The 18858-nt window shown below is 43.0% G+C and overlaps 1 protein-coding gene across 4 annotated transcripts in view; it reads left to right on the top strand.

Annotated features, from left to right (window-relative positions):
- Positions 1–18858, top strand: part of PBX4 (PBX homeobox 4) — a 51156-nt gene that overhangs the window by 4341 nt on the left and 27957 nt on the right. For all 4 annotated transcript variants that reach the window (XM_082208641.1, XM_082208640.1, XM_082208643.1 and 1 more), the window contains exon 2: positions 13097–13170. In XM_082208641.1, coding sequence (XP_082064767.1) covers positions 13097–13170 — 74 coding nt within the window. The remainder of the gene's footprint in view (positions 1–13096; positions 13171–18858) is intronic.

An 18858-nucleotide genomic window follows, 5' to 3' on the forward strand; every position in this document is an offset into this window, starting at 1 on the left:
AGGAAGAGCACAGCAAAAGGAATTAGCACCATTCCAGTTACTCACTCTGCCCTGATGCTGCATGTGATTTGGTAGTAATTCTTCTGCATTGATAATAAAATAGAACACATTGATTATTTAAGCACAGGTGCCAAAATTCCAATTTGAGAGTTTGCTGCAAGAAACATCAGTGCATATGAAGCAAAATATTTGCTCTGTGCAGTGTGCAGCTCCATCATGAATTGAATTCTGTGGAAGTGTGTTGCTTGAACCCAAGAATAAATTCCCACCCTGTTGATGTGGTGGAATCATCCAATGATAGGAGGACCCATAAACAAAAACGCATACATTCAGCTGTGGACCAAGGCTGGGTTAGGATGCCTAGGTGTATATATGTGTGTACATCTCCGTGTGTAATTTGTTCTTTTGGTGTAACCCTCTGCCATGCTTACTCAGAAGTAAGCTATTGAACTTAGTATGCCTTATGGCCTAATAAGTGGCCTAGGACTGAAGCCTTTATGCATTTGCAGCAGTAGCTCTGGGGTAATGCCAGTGTACAGCAGATACATTTGAGGTATAAGTATTGGGTTATGTTAATATTTCCGTTCATGTAGAAACATGAAAAGAGAACCTCTAAGGTACACTAAATTTTAATTTATTCATATTGACACCTTAGAATCTTCGTTGTGGCACTGTAAAACAAAGTAGCACTCTGTATATTTGCTCTCTAAAACGATTTCCCAGTTTACATTCTAAATTATCCGTGGATACATATTTAGATGTTCTCTCCTCCTTCGTGCAGTGCTGTGTTCCTTCTTTTTCTCCTCATTTCATTCATGTGCCAGTTTCCACATTCCTTTGATTTGCTGTGCATGGCAAAATGCAGAAAGGATTAACTGCAAGGTGCAGCACCATGAGTCGTAGTGTACACTTGTGCAGCAATACACCAGGATGCTCAACTAATGCAGTAACTTGAAAAGCTACATGAGCAGGTGCATGCGGACAGGTACCTGTCCTCAAGGATTGCTTTTAAAGATTTTTACAGGCATATACTTTATTCTTAGTTGTGCAAGGAAAACTTCAGCCTGGCTGGTCAAAGGAGAGCCATGTACTGGCCTGAAGTTTGCAATGCTGGGTGTAAAGGTACCTATGGAACAAAATCCAAGCACTCTATGTAATGTGGGCTGACTACACAACTACAAGTCTCAGTGTTACTAGAACATTCCAGTGCTGCTACATCTCATAACAGTTTGTTACTGTTCCCTATGAAGTATTGTGAGTACAGTGGTATCTTGGGTTAAGTACTTAATTCATTCCTGAGGTCCGTTCTTAACCTGAAACTGTTCTTAACCTGAAGCACCACTTTAGCTAATGGGGCCTCCTGCTGCCGCTGCCGCGCCGCCGGAACACGATTTCTGTTCTTATCCTAAAGCAGAGTTCTTAACCTGAAGCACTATTTCTGGGTTAGCAGAGTCTGTAACCTGAAGCGTATGTAACCTGAAGCGTATGTAACCCGAGGTGCCACTGTATTAGCAATAAGAAATTCAGCACTTAAAACAAAGCAAGAAATCTACTGTTATTGGTTCTTGCACTTCCTGGTCAGTAGCAACTCTCCTACTGGGGGGGGGGGATCTTTCTGTTCCACTTGGCAGCCTTATTGCCTCTTTGACAGCAGTCAAGGCCAGTCTGAGTCTTGGAGCGAACCTTGCTTGGTAGCAGTCTGAACCCTCTGCTTGTATTCAGAATGTTGCTGCTTGTGTTGCCCTTGGAGACCTGCACTTTGCCAGAGGAAGTAAAGTTATGTTGTGTACTTGGATCTTTGCATTTGACTTTTTGTGCAATCACAAACTACTATCTTTCGTGTTCAGCAGGGTGCCACCTCTTCGAGGAACAGAATGTCAATAGAAGCAGGCAATTTGTGCCATGTTTTGTTAAGTCTGTTAGGTTAGACTGGGCTGGATGACTGCTGTGAGCTGTGGAATGTTGAATGAATTTACTCTAATGTAAGGTTCTTTCTTTTTCTTGTTTAAAGAGTCTGCCTTCCAGGGTGGCAGATACCTAAGTATTCTGGTGTATAATATTTTAAAAACATTATTAAATTTCAAAAGTCCCTATACACAAAAATCAAGTATGGATTTGACATTGAACTAAAGCTGAGGTGGCTGTTTGACCCCCCCCCCCCGTTGTAACGTGCATTTGTTTAAAATCTGTTGATTAAGAAGCCTAACTTACTCAACCGTTTAAAGAAAATAGTAGGACAGGTTTCAGAAGAAGGGCAGATAAAACCACAATAAAAATAAAGCAATAAACTCTAAAAGCAGTAGATAAAAAGACCAGCATGAAATCAATAATCAGGGGTACAGTTTCACATTTGAAAGACCTGTGAAAATAAAAAGATATTCAGTGCAGAAATTATATCAAGGTAGGTGTCAGTCAAACCTCCCTGGGTGAGGTGGTCCCTGCTTGCAAGTGCTGCAGAAGGGTCCCAAAATATCAGTCATTGTACTGTATCAGCAGACTTGGCTGGAGATACAGTGGTACCTCGGGTTACAGACGCTTCAGGTTACAGACTCCGCTAACCCAGAAATAAGAACTTTGCTTCAGGATGAGAACAGAAATCGTGTGGCGGCGGCGCAGCGGCAGCGGGAGGCCCCATTAGCTAAAGTGGTACCTCAGGTTAAGAACAGTTTCAGGTTCAGAACAGACCTCCAGAACGAATTAAGTTCTTAACCCGAGGTACCACTGTAGATGATTCTTCTGTAGTCCTAAACCATTAAGGCCTTAAAAGCTAAGAACTGGCACCATGGATTGTGCCTAGAACTGAGTTGGAAGCCAATGCAGCTGTTTAATCACTAATGAGAGATGTTCTGCCGCCTAATTCCAGTTGACAGTCTTGCAGCTGTGTTTTGAATTAACTGTAGTTTGCAGACGATCTTCGAAAGCAGCCCTGCATGCAGTGCATTTAGAAATTTTGAACAGGAGTAAGTGGGCTGGCTTCCTATAGAGTCTTTCTGCTACGGAAATTGTAGAACTATGGGATTAATGTAGAAGTCCTGGAAGAGTATTGTCCCAAGAATGAGTAATGAACTTTGGCTACCATTGAGTATTTAAGCAAGTTCTGGAGAGTTTAATTTATGAGCTCAATATTATTCATTGATTGATCTCTATACTGAGCTTGAACTTTATGAAATCTGATAGCGATGGTTTATTTGTATTTGTCATTGCTTGCTAAGGCAACATTTAATGTAATAATTTTATTTAGCCAAATGATTTTGGGGATGGACCATGTAGCATGAAGGCCCACTGTTTCTCCTTTGTATTTTCAAAGTGAAATTCTATACATGTCTGCTCAGAAGAAGCCCCCATTGAGTTCAGTTCAGTGGGACTTGCTTCCAGATAAGTGTGTATAAGATTGCAGCCTCAGTTGCTCTAACTGTTGTGTCTCTTCATCCAAGAGTCTTGGGGCCAATTTATATATTCGGAGTGTTGTTGGAGGGGTGCCTGCTTAAATGCCCCCACTTTCCCTATCTTCTGTACATATAGAAATAAATCCTAGAGAAAGCTTTGCTGAATCCATCCTCCTGGCATGCTAGATTTGTTTGTATAGGAAGCTCTTGGGAGGGGGACATGAAAAACACAAATTTCAGCCTGAAGTAGTGCTGCCCATGAAAAGTATCAGCGTATGATTCTGTTAAATATATCAACACTGGTGGTACAACTGGACTCCACCACTTCAAACTTTCTATGTAAGAAGCTCCCTGCCAATGGGGAACTACTAGACCAAGGAGAGGAAGTCTACGCTAAAACATTCTCACTGCTGTGCTAGTTTCCCATACAGAGAACATACTCTACATGAGAAACTTCAGAAATATCACTCCCTTGCTCTTCTGCAGTCTCATGTGGTGCAGTCTGAAATTCTTACCCTGCATAAAAGAGAGGCTGGCTTTCAATTGCATTGATTTTGGTGCATTGTCACTGATCTGCTGTGACTGCTCCAACTTGGGAAATTTTTTAATGAGATGCGCAAGGCTGCACTTAGAGCTACAACCTGACATATCCTGAAGGTTGTGGTGCCAGTTAAATATTAATCCTCCCACTCCACCCCATGACGACCCGCTTCCTGGTTTGAAAATGTATGATGTATTCTAAGTGCAAGGAGATTTGGAACAGAACAGCTAGACTGGGACATGGTAACACCCCTTGCTTATTCAGTATGAATGGTGCCCACATGAAGTGGTGCTTAAAACAAAAGGGCTGTCAGGCAGCAGACTACAGCTGCTTGTATTTGCACATGATATATAGTTTTGGCCTTAATAGAAAAGCAATATAAAAACAAGGTGGTGTATTGCCGTTTGTTGCATTATTATATTCATGGAATATGGTGAAGCCCAATGTTTAATGTAGTTGTAGTAGTAGTAATAATAATAATAATAATAATAATAATAATAATAATATTTTCCCCTGTCCATCTGGCTGGGTTTCCCCAGCCACTCCCCATGTCCATCAATTAGGTTAGGCAATTTAATTATCATAGATAATATTTGCTACCTGTTCTTCACAAAAAGTCCCAGAGTGTTGTGCAATAAGAATAGAAACGTACCAGTATCTAAAACCAAAAAGCATGAAATACCAAGCAAAAGTAAAGAATGCAACATCAGATAACAGAAGAGAAACCTCACATTCCATCCACGAGAGCCTGGAGATTAAGTTAGATTCTTAGCAGAAATAGCTACAGTGGTACCTCGGGTTACATACACTTCAGGTTACATACGCTTCAGGTTACAGACTCCGCTAACCCGGAAATAGTACCTCAGGTTAAGATCTTTGCTTCAGGATGAGAACAGAAATCATGCTGTGGCAGCGGCAGCGGGAGGCCCCATTAGCTAAAGTGGTGCTTCCGGTTAAGAACAGTTTCAGGTTAAGAACATACCTCTGGAACGAATTAAGTACTTCACCCGAGGTACCACTGTACAGTCTGTGGACAAGACAGTATGATGAAGGTGACCCTAAATGCACTGGATTCTCGGGGGCTGGACATTACTGACAGCGAAGCAGCAGAAGAGCCACAGCCACATGGGCCTCTGAGTGCTCGTGGTATTCCAAATCTAAAATTGTGATGGCAGTATAATCCACTATGAATCTGATTTTATTATTATGAGCTACTTTGAGAATCCGCATGATTGAAAAGTAGTCCACAAATATTGTATAGCAAAATAAAAATTGCCCTGTTTGTTCTGTAGCATTATATTTTAAAGCACTCTCTGCTGGCTTACTGTTGGAGATAAGACATTTAGCAGTGGGCTGTTGGTTTGACCTGAAATTTGTGTACCCAATAATCCAGTGATTTTCAAACTGTTTTCTGGGCAACCTTGAGATTTCTTTTCCAGAATCTTATCTGGGGTTCCTCAATGAAATGTTCAGTAACAGAAAAGACAGTTTGCCCATCGCTAATGTTTCCCTGTAATTAAGGGTCGGTTACGGAGCATGCACTTGCTCTGGAGGTGACCATGCAGGTGACCATGAGGCCCCATGGACTTGGCCAGTATCTCCGAAGCAATGTCTGCCCTAGGAAATGTCCCAGAATCCTCTGCAAGTGTAGTGGTTAGGCAGACCATGGCAGAAACGTGGAGTTCTTTGACAGACAAGCTGTTTCTTGAAAGTTTGAAAACACTTCAGTAAGCTATTGCCTGTTTCCCACATGCCAATAGAGAACAAGATTCCAGGAGCCTCTGAGGCCTGGCCAATGACCAGGGCAGGAAGTTGTATTTATCACCCATGCAAATGGAGCACCTGCAGTTTCTCTGGGGACTCTGGTGTTCCAAGGAAATGAAACTCCTGCTTTCTGGTCTGTGGAGTTGACCTCAAAAGAGATCTGCTTTGAGCTGATGCTGAAGTTGCCAGGTACCAGGTGGAGCGAGGTGGTTTGTGAAGCATTTGTCAAAAAATGGCACATACAGGGTATGAGAAAGGGCATTTTAATATGGGGGAAGCACTTTTGTAACCATCAGAGACCAATCAATTGCTTGTCTGTTCTCTTGGCTGCTTTTGTGCTTGCGTGGCTTTTGCATGGGGAATGAATCTTTGGAGAAAACATTACAATGCTAACTTGTATCTAGAGATGTGAAGGCCTGGGAAAAACAGGACCCCCCCATTTTTTCTAGATTTCCCCCTCCCCCCTAGGTCTTCACATGTCTATTTGTAACTCTTGGATACTCTGTTTTGAAGGAACGTGATCCATGTACAGTTTAATTTTGTGTTTGAAGAAATTTTTCATAGCTTGTGCTTAGACAGGTGGTTGTTTCATTAGAATCCATGTCTTCTCACCTTGCCTATGGATATAAATAGAGGTACCTGTATATGCCATGACTAATATATAAAAAGCCTCCATTTATATCTTAGGATGTTGTATATTGATATGAATGCAGAAGTTCCTGCAGCCAGGAGCTCAGCTGTAGTGATGGTAGATATCATCAGAACAGTGCGTTTTGGTTTCTGATTTCTTTGTCCAGGGAAGCGGAAAGCAAATATTAATGCTTGCTTCAGAAGAAAACTTGCATTTGGGTGTAGCTTAAGACAGTGATGGGAAACTGGTTGCCACATGCTGCTGGACCACAACTCCCATAATCCCTAAGCATTGACCATGCTGCCTGGGACTGGTGGTAGCTATAGTACAACAACCTTTAAATGGCTACAGGTTCCTCGTTTTTGTTGGGCAGATAAGGGTGGTGGCAGTGTTCAAAACCAACCAGGCGCCATTCACATTTCATGACCGGCAATTGGCCTTTTGCAAGCAAGTGGAGTTGTCTGGTAGCACCTAACATCTCCATCTGGCAGGCTGGCACTGCTGTGATGCCGAAGACATGCCTCTTTTGCTGCTGCTCTGTCCCACGAATCAGCTGAGTCATGCAGCAGCAGAAGACGCTCACATGTACAGAAGCTGTTTGCTGGCTGCTTCCTTCCACGAGCTGCTTTGCCTCCCCTTCCCACCCCAAACATGTAAGTTCTTATCTAGCACCCTACTTTGCAGAACAGATTTTTAAAATTTGTTAATAAAAAATTCTTTATTATTCTTTCTTCTTTCTTTTTTTAAATAGTGTTACCAGCTGGGTGGATCAGGGGAATGCTGTGGACATAGTGTACCTTGATTTCAGTAAGGATTTTGACGAAGTCCGCCATGATATTCTTGTGAGGATGCTGGTAAAATGTGGGTTGAAAGAGGTAACGGTTAGGTGAATTTGTAGCTGACCCAACCCAAAGAGGACTCCTTGTCATCCTGGAAAAAAGTGACAAGTGGGGTGCCACAGGGTTCAGTCCTGGGCCTGTTGTTGTTGTTCAACATCTTTATAAATGACTTGGATGAAGGAATTGATCAACTTTGCAGATGACACCAATCTGGGAGGGGTGGCTTATGCTGCAGAAGACAGAATCAGAATTCAAAATGACCTAAACAGACTGGAGAACTGGGCTCAGGCTAACAAAATGAATTTCAGTAGGGACAAATGTACGGTTCTGCGCTTAGGCAGAAAGAACCAGATGCACAAATATAGGATAGGGGACACTTGGTTTACTAGCAGTACATGTGAGAAGGATCTAGGGGTCTTGGTGGACTACAAGCTTAACATGAATCAGCTGTATGATGCAGCAGCAAAAAAAAAAAAAAAAAAAGGGAAACACTATTCTAGGCTGCATCAACAGAAGTCTAGTGTCCAGATCAAGGGAAGTCATAGTCCCACTCTCTTCTGTCATGGTCAGACCACACTTGGAATACTGTGTCCAATTCTGGGCACCACAATTTAAGAGGGATGTTGACAAGCTGGAAGGTGTGCAGAGGAGAGCAAACAAAATGATTATGACTTATGAGGAGCAGTTGAGGGATCTGGATATGTTTAGCCTGGATAAGAGGAGACTGAGAGGAGATATGAGAGCCATTTTTCAATATCTGAAGGGCTGTTCACATGGAGGTGGGAAAATGCTTGTTTTCTTCAGCTCTGGATAGGAGGACCCAAACCAATGGAGTCAAGTTGCAAGAAAGGAGATTCCGACTAAACACCAGGAATAACTTTCTGACAGTAAGAGCTATTTGACAGTGGAACAGACTACCACAAGAGGTAGTGAACCCTCCTTTCTTGGGGGTTTATAGCAGTGGTTGGATGGTCATCTGTCATGGATGATGTAGATAAGATTCCTGCATTGCAGGGCATTAGGCTACATGACCTTTGTTTTTTGGCCAGTGTGGTGGTTGAGTGAGTTATTTTGTAGTTTGTGTATGAGCGTCAGCTCAGAGACATCGTCAGGCCCTTCAGAGACTAACAGCGCAGGAGGCCACCACTCCATAAGAGCCTGTGCCTGGTGATAGGTGCTTACATCCTTGTTTAATAGAAAACACTTTGCAGGTAAGAAGGCTGTTCATAGCCCGATGGTCTGACTCCATGTAAGACAGTTTCATATATTCATTTGCTCCTGGGGTCTCCAGGACACAGCATGGCAAAATAGAACACCTTTGTGCTCTCATATTCAGGTTATAAATGCTGTGTAAGTTGCCAGAACTGCTGACACAACTTCTGATTTTACTGATTTGCCCGGTCTTATTCAACATCTTTATCAACGACTTGGATGATGGACTCAAGGGCATCCTGATCAAATTTGCAGATGACACCAAACTGGGAGGGGTGGCTAACACCCCAGAGGACAGGATCACACTTCAAAACGACCTTGACAGATTAGAGAACTGGGCAAAAATAAACAAGATGAATTTTAACAGGGAGAAATGTAAAGTATTGCACTTGGGCAAAAAAAATGAGAGGCACAAATACAAGATCATAGAATCATAGAATCATAGAGTTGGAAGAGACCACAAGGGCCATCGAGTCCAACCCCCTGCCAAGCAGGAAACACCATCAGAGCACTCCTGACATATGGTTGTCAAGCCTCTGCTTAAAGACCTCCAAAGTAGGAGACTCCACCACACTCCTTGGCAGCAAATTCCACTGTCGAACAGCTCTTACTGTCAGGAAGTTCTTCCTAATGTTTAGGTGGAATCTTCTTTCTTGTAGTTTGGATCCATTGCTCCGTGTCCGCTTCTCTGGAGCAGTAGAAAACAACCTTTCTCCCTCCTCTATGTGACATCCTTTTATATATTTGAACATGGCTATCATATCACCCCTTAACCTCCTCTTCTCCAGGCTAAACATGCCCAGCTCCCTTAGCCGTTCCTCATAAGGCATCGTTTCCAGGCCTTTGACCATTTTGGTTGCCCTCTTCTGGACACGTTCCAGTTTGTCAGTGTCCTTCTTGTACTGTGGTGCCCAGAACTGGACACAGTACTCCAGGTGTGGTCTGACCAGAGCAGAATACAGTGGCACTATTACTTCCCTTGATCTAGATGCTATACTCCTATTGATGCAGCCCAGAATTGCATTGGCTTTTTTAGCTGCCGCGTCACACTGTTGCTCATGTCAAGTTTGTGGTCAACCAAGACTCCTAGATCCTTTTCACATGTACTGCTCTCAAGCCAGGTGTCACCCATCTTGTATTTGTGCCTCTCATTTTTTTTGCCCAAGTGCAATACTTTACATTTCTCCCTGTTAAAATTCATCTTGTTTGTTTTTGCCCAGTTCTCTAATCTGTCAAGGTCGTTTTGAAGTGTGATCCTGTCCTCTGGGGTGTTAGCCACCCCTCCCAGTTTGGTGTCATCTGCAAATTTGATCAGGATGCCCTTGAGTCCATCATCCAAGTCGTTGATAAAGATGTTGAATAAGACCGGGCCCAAGACAGAACCCTGTGGCACCCCACTAGTCACTCTTCTCCAGGATGAAGAGGAACCATTGATGAGCACCCTTTGGGTTCGGTCAGTCAGCCAGTTACAAATCCACTGAGTGGTAGCATAGTCAAGACCGCATTTTACCAGCTTCTTTACAAGAATATCATGGGGCACCTTGTCAAATGCTTTGCTGAAATCAAGGTAGGCTACATCCACTGCGTTCCCTTCATCTACCAGGCTTGTGATTCTGTCAAAAAACGAGATCAGGTTAGTCTGACATGACTTATTTTTCAGAAATCCATGCTGACTATTGGTGATCACAGCATTCCTTTCTAGGTGCTCACAGACTGTTTGCTTAATGATCTGCTCCAGAATCTTCCCTGCTATTGATGTCAGACTGACTGGGCGGTAATTATTTGGGTCCTCTCTTTTCCCCTTTTTGAAAATAGGAACAACATTTGCCCTCCTCCAGTCTGCTGGGACTTCGCCTGTTCTCCAGGAATTCTCAAAGATGACTGCCAGTGGTTCTGAGATCACATCTGCCAGTTCTTTTAATACTCTTGGATGCAGTTCATCTGGCCCTGGAGACTTGAATACATCTAATCTAGCCAAATATTCTTGTACTATCTCCTTAGTTATTCTGGGCTGTGTTTCCTTTGCTGAATCATTTGCTTCAAATTCTTCAGGTCGGGCATTGTCTTCTTTATCGGAGAAGACTGAGGCAAAGAAGGCATTGAGGAGTTCAGCCCTTTCTGTGTCCCCTGTTTGCATTTCACCATCTTCTCTGAGTGACCCCACTGTTTCTTTGTTCTTCCTTTTGCTACGAACATACCCATAAAAGCCTTTTTTGTTGCTTTTAACCTCTCTAGCAAGCCTGAGTTCATTCTGTGCTTTAGCTTTTCTGACTTTGTGTCTACACGTGCTGGCTATTTGTTTGAATTCCTCTTTGGTGGTTTCCCCCCTTTTCCATTTTTTGTACACATCCTTTTTTAATCTTAATTCAGTTAAAAGTTCTTTAGATAGCCACCCTGGTTTCTTTAGGCACCTTCCATGTTTTCGTCTCATTGGTATTGCCTGACGTTGTGCTTTTACTATCTCCGTCTTAACAAACTCCCAGCCATCATGAACTCCCTTTCCTTTTAGTATTGCTGTCCATGGGATCTCACCCAGCACTTCCCTAAGTTTTATGAAGTCGGCTTTCTTAAAGTCAAGAAATTGAGTCCTAGTATGCTTGGCTGCTACTGTCCGCTGTATAGTAAACTTCAGAAGAGCATGATCACTCGCGCCTAATGATCCTTCCACATCTACCCCACTAACCAGGTCATCAACATTGGTTAGGACCAGGTCTAAAATGGCTGTTCCTCTTGTTGCTTCTCCCACTTTCTGGACAATGAAGTTGTCTGCAAGGCCAGTGAGGAATCTGTTTGACCTTATGCTCTTGGCTGAGTTTGACGTCCAACAAATATCCGGGTAATTGAAGTCCCCCATTACTACTATCTCCCTTCCTTTAGCATGCTTGGCCATCTGTTCCAGGAAGGCATCATCTATGTCCTCCGTTTGGCTTGGGGATCTATAGTAAACTCCCACAATGAGGTCTCTGTTATTCTTCTCTCCCTTAATTTTGACCCAAATGCTCTCACTTTGGCTTTGAGGTTCTAAATCTTGGATCTCTTCACAGGTATACACACCCCTGACATATAACGCCACTCCTCCTCCTTTCTTGTCTGGTCTGTTTCTCTGAAATAGATTGTATCCCTCCATTATTACATTCCAATCGTGGGACTTATCCCACCAGGTTTCAGTGATGCCTATTATGTCATATTTAGTTTGCTGTACCAAGAGCTCAAGCTCATCTTGTTTATTTCCCATGCTTTGCGCATTAGTGTACAGACATTGAAGTCCATTAATCATTCCCCCGTGTCTCTTATTTAAGGATTTTTTCCTCCCTCCACTAGGTCCGTGTGCTGTTTGCTCCATTTGGTCTATGACATTTGGATGATCATCTTCATGACACCTGGCTTGAGAGCAGTACATGTGAAAAGGATCTAGGAGTCTTGGTTGACCACAAACTTGACATGAGCCAACAGTGTGACACGGCAGCTAAAAAAGCCAATGCAATTCTGGGCTGCATCAATAGGAGTATAGCATCTAGATCAAAGGAAGTAATAGTGCCACTGTATTCTGCTCTGGTCAGACCACACCTGGAGTACTGTGTCCAGTTCTGGGCACCACAATTCAAGAAGGACACTGACAAACTGGAACGTGTCCAGAGGAGGGCAACCAAAATGGTCAAAGGCCTGGAAACGATGCCTTATGAGGAACGGCTAAGGGAGCTGGGCATGTTTAGCCTGGAGAAGAGGAGGTTAAGGGGTGATATGATAGCCATGTTCAAATATATAAAAGGATGTCACATAGAGGAGGGAGAAAGGTTGTTTTCTGCTGCTCCGGAGAAGCGGACACGGAGCAATGGATCCAAACTACAAGAAAGAAGATTCCACCTAAACATGAGGAAGAACTTCCTGACAGTAAGAGCTGTTTGACAGTGGAATTTGCTGCCAAGGAGTGTGGTGGAGTCTCCTACTTTGGAGGTCTTTAAGCAGAGGCTTGACAACCATATGTCAGGAGTGCTCTGATGGTGTTTCCTGCTTGGCAGGGGGTTGGACTCGATGGCCCTTGTGGTCTCTTCCAACTCTATGATTCTATGATTCTATGGTGAAGAACATCGGTGAAACTGGGGACTCGGGTGGAAGTGACATTTATTAGTGAAGAACTAATAGCAGGCCTCCTGGGCATCCCCTGAACGTGGAATTTGTCCCCCCTGCCCATTGAATTTGACACCCTTGAGTTAGAGGGTCTGTGAAGACTTTAGTCGCTGTATATCAATTGTAGTGTTTGTTTTTAAGACTGGTAGAGCGATCTTTCACTCTTGTGTTTTGTGAGTGAATAATAGATTGGGATTCTGACAGTTCTGTGGCTTTGCTGGTGCAGAGTTAAGCAGCAGGATGCTTAAATATTCCTTTTGTGGTTTTACATAGCGTTCCTCATTTTGAAGCAGGCTGCCTTGTTAAAGGAAGTGCAAGAATGCTAATGTGGAATACAGCCTTGAGGCTTCCCATATGCTCTTAAAATACACAAGCATCTGTATAATTATGCAAGTTTAACTTTCCTGGTGCTTAGCTAGTATAGGCAATAGGGCATTTCAGACTGTAAATGAACCTTGCAGAGCAATTTTCTGGTGCAATGTGGACTGTGTCTTTTGAATGGAATGTTTTGCCTGTTTCTTTGTTATACCTTTTTCTTTTTCTTATCTGTTATATTCCTTTGCCATTCATCCTGTTTCCCCCTCCTCCTTTTCAGGAAACATGCCTTGAATTGCCACCGAATGAAACCTGCTCTCTTCAGCGTGCTATGCGATATTAAAGAAAAAACAGGTGTGTTGGTATTTTTATACAAAATTCATTTCTGAAAAGTAATCTTTCTGGCACATGGGTTGCTGCAACTGTCTTTAAGTGCTAAATTTACCATTAATGCACTGTAGCCTTCCAGCCACAAGCTGATATCAGTGAGACTTTGGGGTACATGTCCTTTCTTTATGGAAAGATAAAAAATACATAATTACAAGTGCACAGTGTTAAGATGACACACAAATAAGAACAAAAGAGAAAAAAAATAGGACCAATTTAGAAAACAAAACAGATCAGACTTTGGGGTACATTTCTTCAGAGTGTCGCTGTTTAAACCCATTGGCTTCATTAGGATTTTAGCAGCCAAACTTTCTGTGTAGGCTTGTGACCTAAATTAGTAAATTGAAAATATCCAGGCATTCTTGTAAAATACTTGTATGTTGTTTGAACTAGTGTATGTACTAAAAAAGATGAAGGATGGCTGTTTGACTATTTAAACTCATACACCCCCCATGCTACATGTATGCTACATTTCTCATTAGCCAAGATATCAAGGGCTAACACCATCCTCCCTTCATGCTAACTTTCTAGAAGTGAATGGCTTTTGCTTGAAGCCACCCAGTGTTATCAGCTATTTGGTGACAAACACCATTCATTTCTAAATATTTCTTTCTACTTTGATGACCTCCGTATTGTATTTATTCTTCCGAGTTGATTGTATTTGGATTGTAGACAAACCTCTTTTATGGGATAGGCAACTTGTTGAACACGGAAGACCACAGTGGAAATGTCTTGCTCTAGAGAGCTGTGGCTAATTTGTATAATTTAATTACTGCATAATGAATGTAATTTGCATAATATTCAGAATAACATAATCAGCTTGGTAATGGCAGGTGATGCTTTTTATGCTGGGTCTGGCATGCAACCATTACAGCAATCGTAGATGTCATGATACAAAGATCTGTGAATGGCAGATAATGTTGACTGTCAACCTGGACTGGCGGGCAGTCTTCTAAAATTCATGTGAACTATACACTGTTCTTTGCCTTTTCAGTAAATAATTCATGCATGCTTGCAGATGAGTACAACATATTTTCCAGCCTGTCTCCATATTCCTGTATGCCAGAGCGAGGCATGAGCAGTAGATCTGGGAAACTCTTCACCTAGAAGAAATTTTTGTTTGCCCCCAAGCAAGTGGCTACCTGCAGGGTTAGGACTGTGCTTGGGATCGTCTCCCATCTGTACAGGATTAACATGCAAGTGACTTTGGTATATGGACCAAATGCAAAAGTAGCCAGGGCTTCTTTACTTCAAATAATTGTGTCGAAGAGGGGATGTTAGCAGGAGCGTTTAGTAATGCAGGAGTGAGAGAAGCTGTACCTTCTGAAATTCTCACTTTTGCACAATGGCCAAAGGTACAGGGCCTTTGTCCTTCTTTGCACCTGCTCACCCAATAATGGATATAGTTTCTGATTTTGACTCTTTAGTCTCTTGGACCCACAGACACTACATCCTTGTGTTTCAGTGTTGCACAAGCCTCCCTCAGATGAACAGGAGTGGTATCCTTACCTGGCAAGGGAGCTTCCTTGACCATGAAGGAGGTTTTCCCAGGGTGAGGCTCCTCCACTGCACTGTGGGTGTGCTGACCCCTGAGATTTCCCCAAATGCGGGAAACTCGACTGCCTTTATTTGTGGGGAGTGGTGAAAGGGTATGGCTGAGATCTTCTTGCCCAGGCGCTGTTCATTTCAGTGTAATTTGCATGGGTGCAAACTGATGGTGCCTTGTGGGTCAGCTCTCTCTGTCTCGCACTCTGTCACACTCATTGAATCCCCAAATGGGTTGTCTCTGGCGATTGTCTTGTGGTCATGATGGGGTTGTGCTGTCTGGTTGTGTTTTGAGATTTTTTTTACAATCAAACCAAAGGAGAGGATTAGGTGGAAAGTTCTGTGGGAAGGCAGAAGTCTGTGGTAATCTCCACTCAATGGTGACAGTTTTACTGCCCAGTTTAACCATTTCTTTGTCCACACACCTTTTTTTAGTTGAAGTGGGGAAGCTTTTCCTTTCTCCAGTGCAGCTTAAAGTTCGATGAAGCCACACCTATTTACATGATAATAGTGGAGAAAACAATAATAAAGACATAATATTTAAAGAGGTCTTTCCCTAACAATAATTAATAATAGCACTGTGTTCATTCTACATTACACGGTAGTTCATTAATCCTTACACAAGCTACGTAAAGTAAGCCAGCCTTATTATCCCTATATTACAGAGGCTGTGAGAGAGAGTAACTTGCCTGATACTGTTGACTCCGGCTGGGGTGAGATGGGACAAAGCAGCTTCTCAGCTGACAGTTTATTCTTTTAGGCTGGAGTGTATGTGTTAGTTGTATTATTCCCTCTGTTAGAACACTCATCCTTCTGTCCTCCCAGTTGACAGGTTTTGCAGGTTGTTTAAGTTCTTCAAAGCCTGTTTGACCATAGACAGCAAGGGGATAAAAGAAAACAGTGTAATGGAAAATGGAGAATTGTACCTCCTTCAGCCCTTTTGAAAGCTAGTGTCTGTCTCTATCCTTGGTTACATTTGCTTTCTGTATATGATACGAATTAGAAACACATCCCTGATTCTCAGAAATCAATTGCTCATTCAAGGTTTTAGTGACTAGATTTTCAGTAACTTGAGAATTTTTTATTTTTTTTATGTCGCATAACCCAGGCCTGTAACTATACGTGTTCAAAGTAATGGAAAGACTAGGAGAAGAGGCTGCTCTTCGTGGGTTTTACTCTAGTAACTACAGATATATGTTATTGGTTACAGTGATATTTCCTGGGCTAGAAAAGGCTTAGGAAACATTGCAAAGAGCAACCTGGGCATGCTTGCTCTATGGGTAGCATATTCTGGTTTCTTTTAACAGCAATTGGCCTTTATTGTAACATAGCTTTACAGAACTGGGAGAATGCTGCCTGTTTTATCTTTTATTGGGTTTGTTCTCTCCCTTTCTGCAGCTGAAAGAGCATGGATTTGCAAACTCTGCTTAATGAAATGTGTTTCCTGGTGGGATTTGCCTTTCTGGGTGTGCAGTTTGCATCTTTAAAAATGTGCAAGTTGAAATTCATTTCAAGTTGAACATATTTGTACCAAGGGATTGCAGCCCCATAGTTACGTCGGATTTATTTAGGTCTCATAGGTTTTTGAATGTCTGATGGCCTGTCTGTTCCTTATTTAAATTATGGGGAGCAGATGTTACTGCTTCAAGCAAACAAAGACCTGGTCATTGTGTAGCATCAGGGTTGAGGCTCTGTTTTAACGATCAAGGGTCACAAGCTTGTTCTCAGTTCTGAATCAGTTTCAAATATTGGGCCTTCTGTTTGTGCTCTCCTCTTCCCTTTTCTCTTCAGTCAAGTGCCCGCATGCTTGCAAGAACCAATGGTAAACTATGAGAAAAACTGGTGTTTCTCTCACTAAATGTGGTGATTCTCTGCCACTATGTGCATTTGGCAAAGTATATATTCTAGGCCACCTCTTGTGTTTTGACTTTTTCTAATTTTAAGACAGACTGCTGATCAACAAGGGCACTTGACATTATTCACGTTTCTTGGAGGGGTCCTAAGAGTGCCCTGATCCTTGAATATAAAGGTTCTTGGCATCCCCCATTGCCCTCAGACCACTGCCTTTATTGAAGAGGAAGAGTTCTGGAATACAGTGGTGCCTCGCAAGACGAAAAGAATCCGTTCCGCGACTCTCTTCGTCTTGCGGTTTTTTCGTCTTGCGAAGCAAGCCCATTAGCGGATTAGCGCTATTGCGGGCTTAGCGGATCAGCTGATAAGCGGCTTAGCGGCTTAGGATCAGCTGATAAGCGGCTTAGCGGCTTGGGAAAAAGGGGAGGGGGGAGGAAAAAAACCCCGCAGGAACTCGCAAGACATTTTCGTCTTGCGAAGCAAGCCCATAGGAAATTCGTTTTGCAAAGCACCTCCAAAACGGAAAACCCTTTCGTCTAGCGGGTTTTCCGTCTTGCTAGACATTCATCTTGCGGGGCACCACTGTAATTGCAGAAGTTGGTGCTAAGGCAGAAATGGCAACATGAACCTTACCAGAACTACTGGGTTTTAAACCAAGTACTGTATGGTAATGTTTGTCATTGGTTTAGAATCATAGAATCATAGAGTTGGAAGAGACCACAAGGGCCATCGAGTCCAACCCCCTGCCAAGCAGGAAACACCATCAGAGCACTCCTGACATATGGTTGTCAAGCCTCTGCTTAAAGACCTCCAAAGTAGGAGACTCCACCACACTCCTTGGCAGCAAATTCCACTGTCAAACAGCTCTTACTGTCAGGAAGTTCTTCCTCATGTTTAGGTGGAATCTTCTTTCTTGTAGTTTGGATCCATTGCTCCGTGTCCGCTTCTCCGGAGCAGCAGAAAACAACCTTTCTCCCTCCTCTATGTGACATCCTTTTATATATTTGAACATGGCTATCATATCACCCCTTAACCTCCTCTTCTCCAGGCTAAACATGCCCAGCTCCCTTAGCCGTTCCTCATAAGGCATCGTTTCCAGGCCTTTGACCATTTTGGTTGCCCTCCTCTGGACACGTTCCAGTTTGTCAGTGTCCTTCTTGAATTGTGGTGCCCAGAACTGGACACAGTACTCCAGGTGTGGTCTGACCAGAGCAGAATACAGTGGCACTATTACTTCCCTTGATCTAGATGCTATACTCCTATTGATGCAGCCCAGAATTGCATTGGCTTTTTTAGCTGCCGCGTCCCACTGTTGGCTCATGTCAAGTTTGTGGTCAACCAAGACTCCTAGATCCTTTTCACATGTACTGCTCTCAAGCCAGGTGTCACCCATCTTGTATTTGTGCCTCTCATTTTTTTTGCCCAAGTGCAATACTTTACATTTCTCCCTGTTAAAATTCATCTTGTTTATTTTTGCCCAGTTCTCTAATCTGTCAAGGTCGTTTTGAAGTGTGATCCTGTCCTCTGGGGTGTTAGCCACCCCTCCCTGTTTGGTTTGATTCATAAGAAAAAAAGAAACATATTTTCAAGCTGTAAGAAACCAAGATATTCTACCCTTTGATTGATATATATGCTTTCGTAGATTTTCACGGGTATAGGAATGCAGGTTTTGGTGTCTTCGGGTGTCTTCCCGTGTAAGAGTCGGGGTGTCTGTGCACAGACACCCCGACTCTTACACGGGAAGACACCCGAAGACACCAAAACCTGCATATATATATATATATATATGTTGTTGTTTAGTCGTTTAGTCATGACCGACTCTTCGTGACCCCATGGACCAGAGCATGCCAGGCACTCCACTGCCTCCCGCTGCCACTGCCTTCCACTGCCTCCCGCAGTTTGGTCAATCTCATGCTGGTAGCTTCAAGAACACTATCCAACCATCTTGTCCTCTGTCGTCCCCTTCTCCTTTTGCCCTCCAACTTCAGGGTATTTTCCAGGGAGTCTTCTCTTCTCATGAGATGGCCAAAGTTTTGGAGCCTCAGCTTTAGGATCTGTCCTTCCAGTGAGCACTCAGGGCTGATTTCCTTCAGAATGGATGTGTTTGATCTTCTTGCAGTCCATGGGACTCTCAAGAGTCTCCTCCAGCACCATAATTCAAAAGCATCAATTCTTCGGCGATCAGCCTTCTTTAAGGGCCAGCTCTCACTTCCATACATCACTACTGGGAAAACCATAGCTTTAACTATACGGACCTTT

This window comes from Podarcis vaucheri, assembly GCF_965113315.1.
Source record: "Podarcis vaucheri genome assembly, chromosome: 2".
NCBI classification, from domain to species: domain Eukaryota; kingdom Metazoa; phylum Chordata; class Lepidosauria; order Squamata; family Lacertidae; genus Podarcis; species Podarcis vaucheri.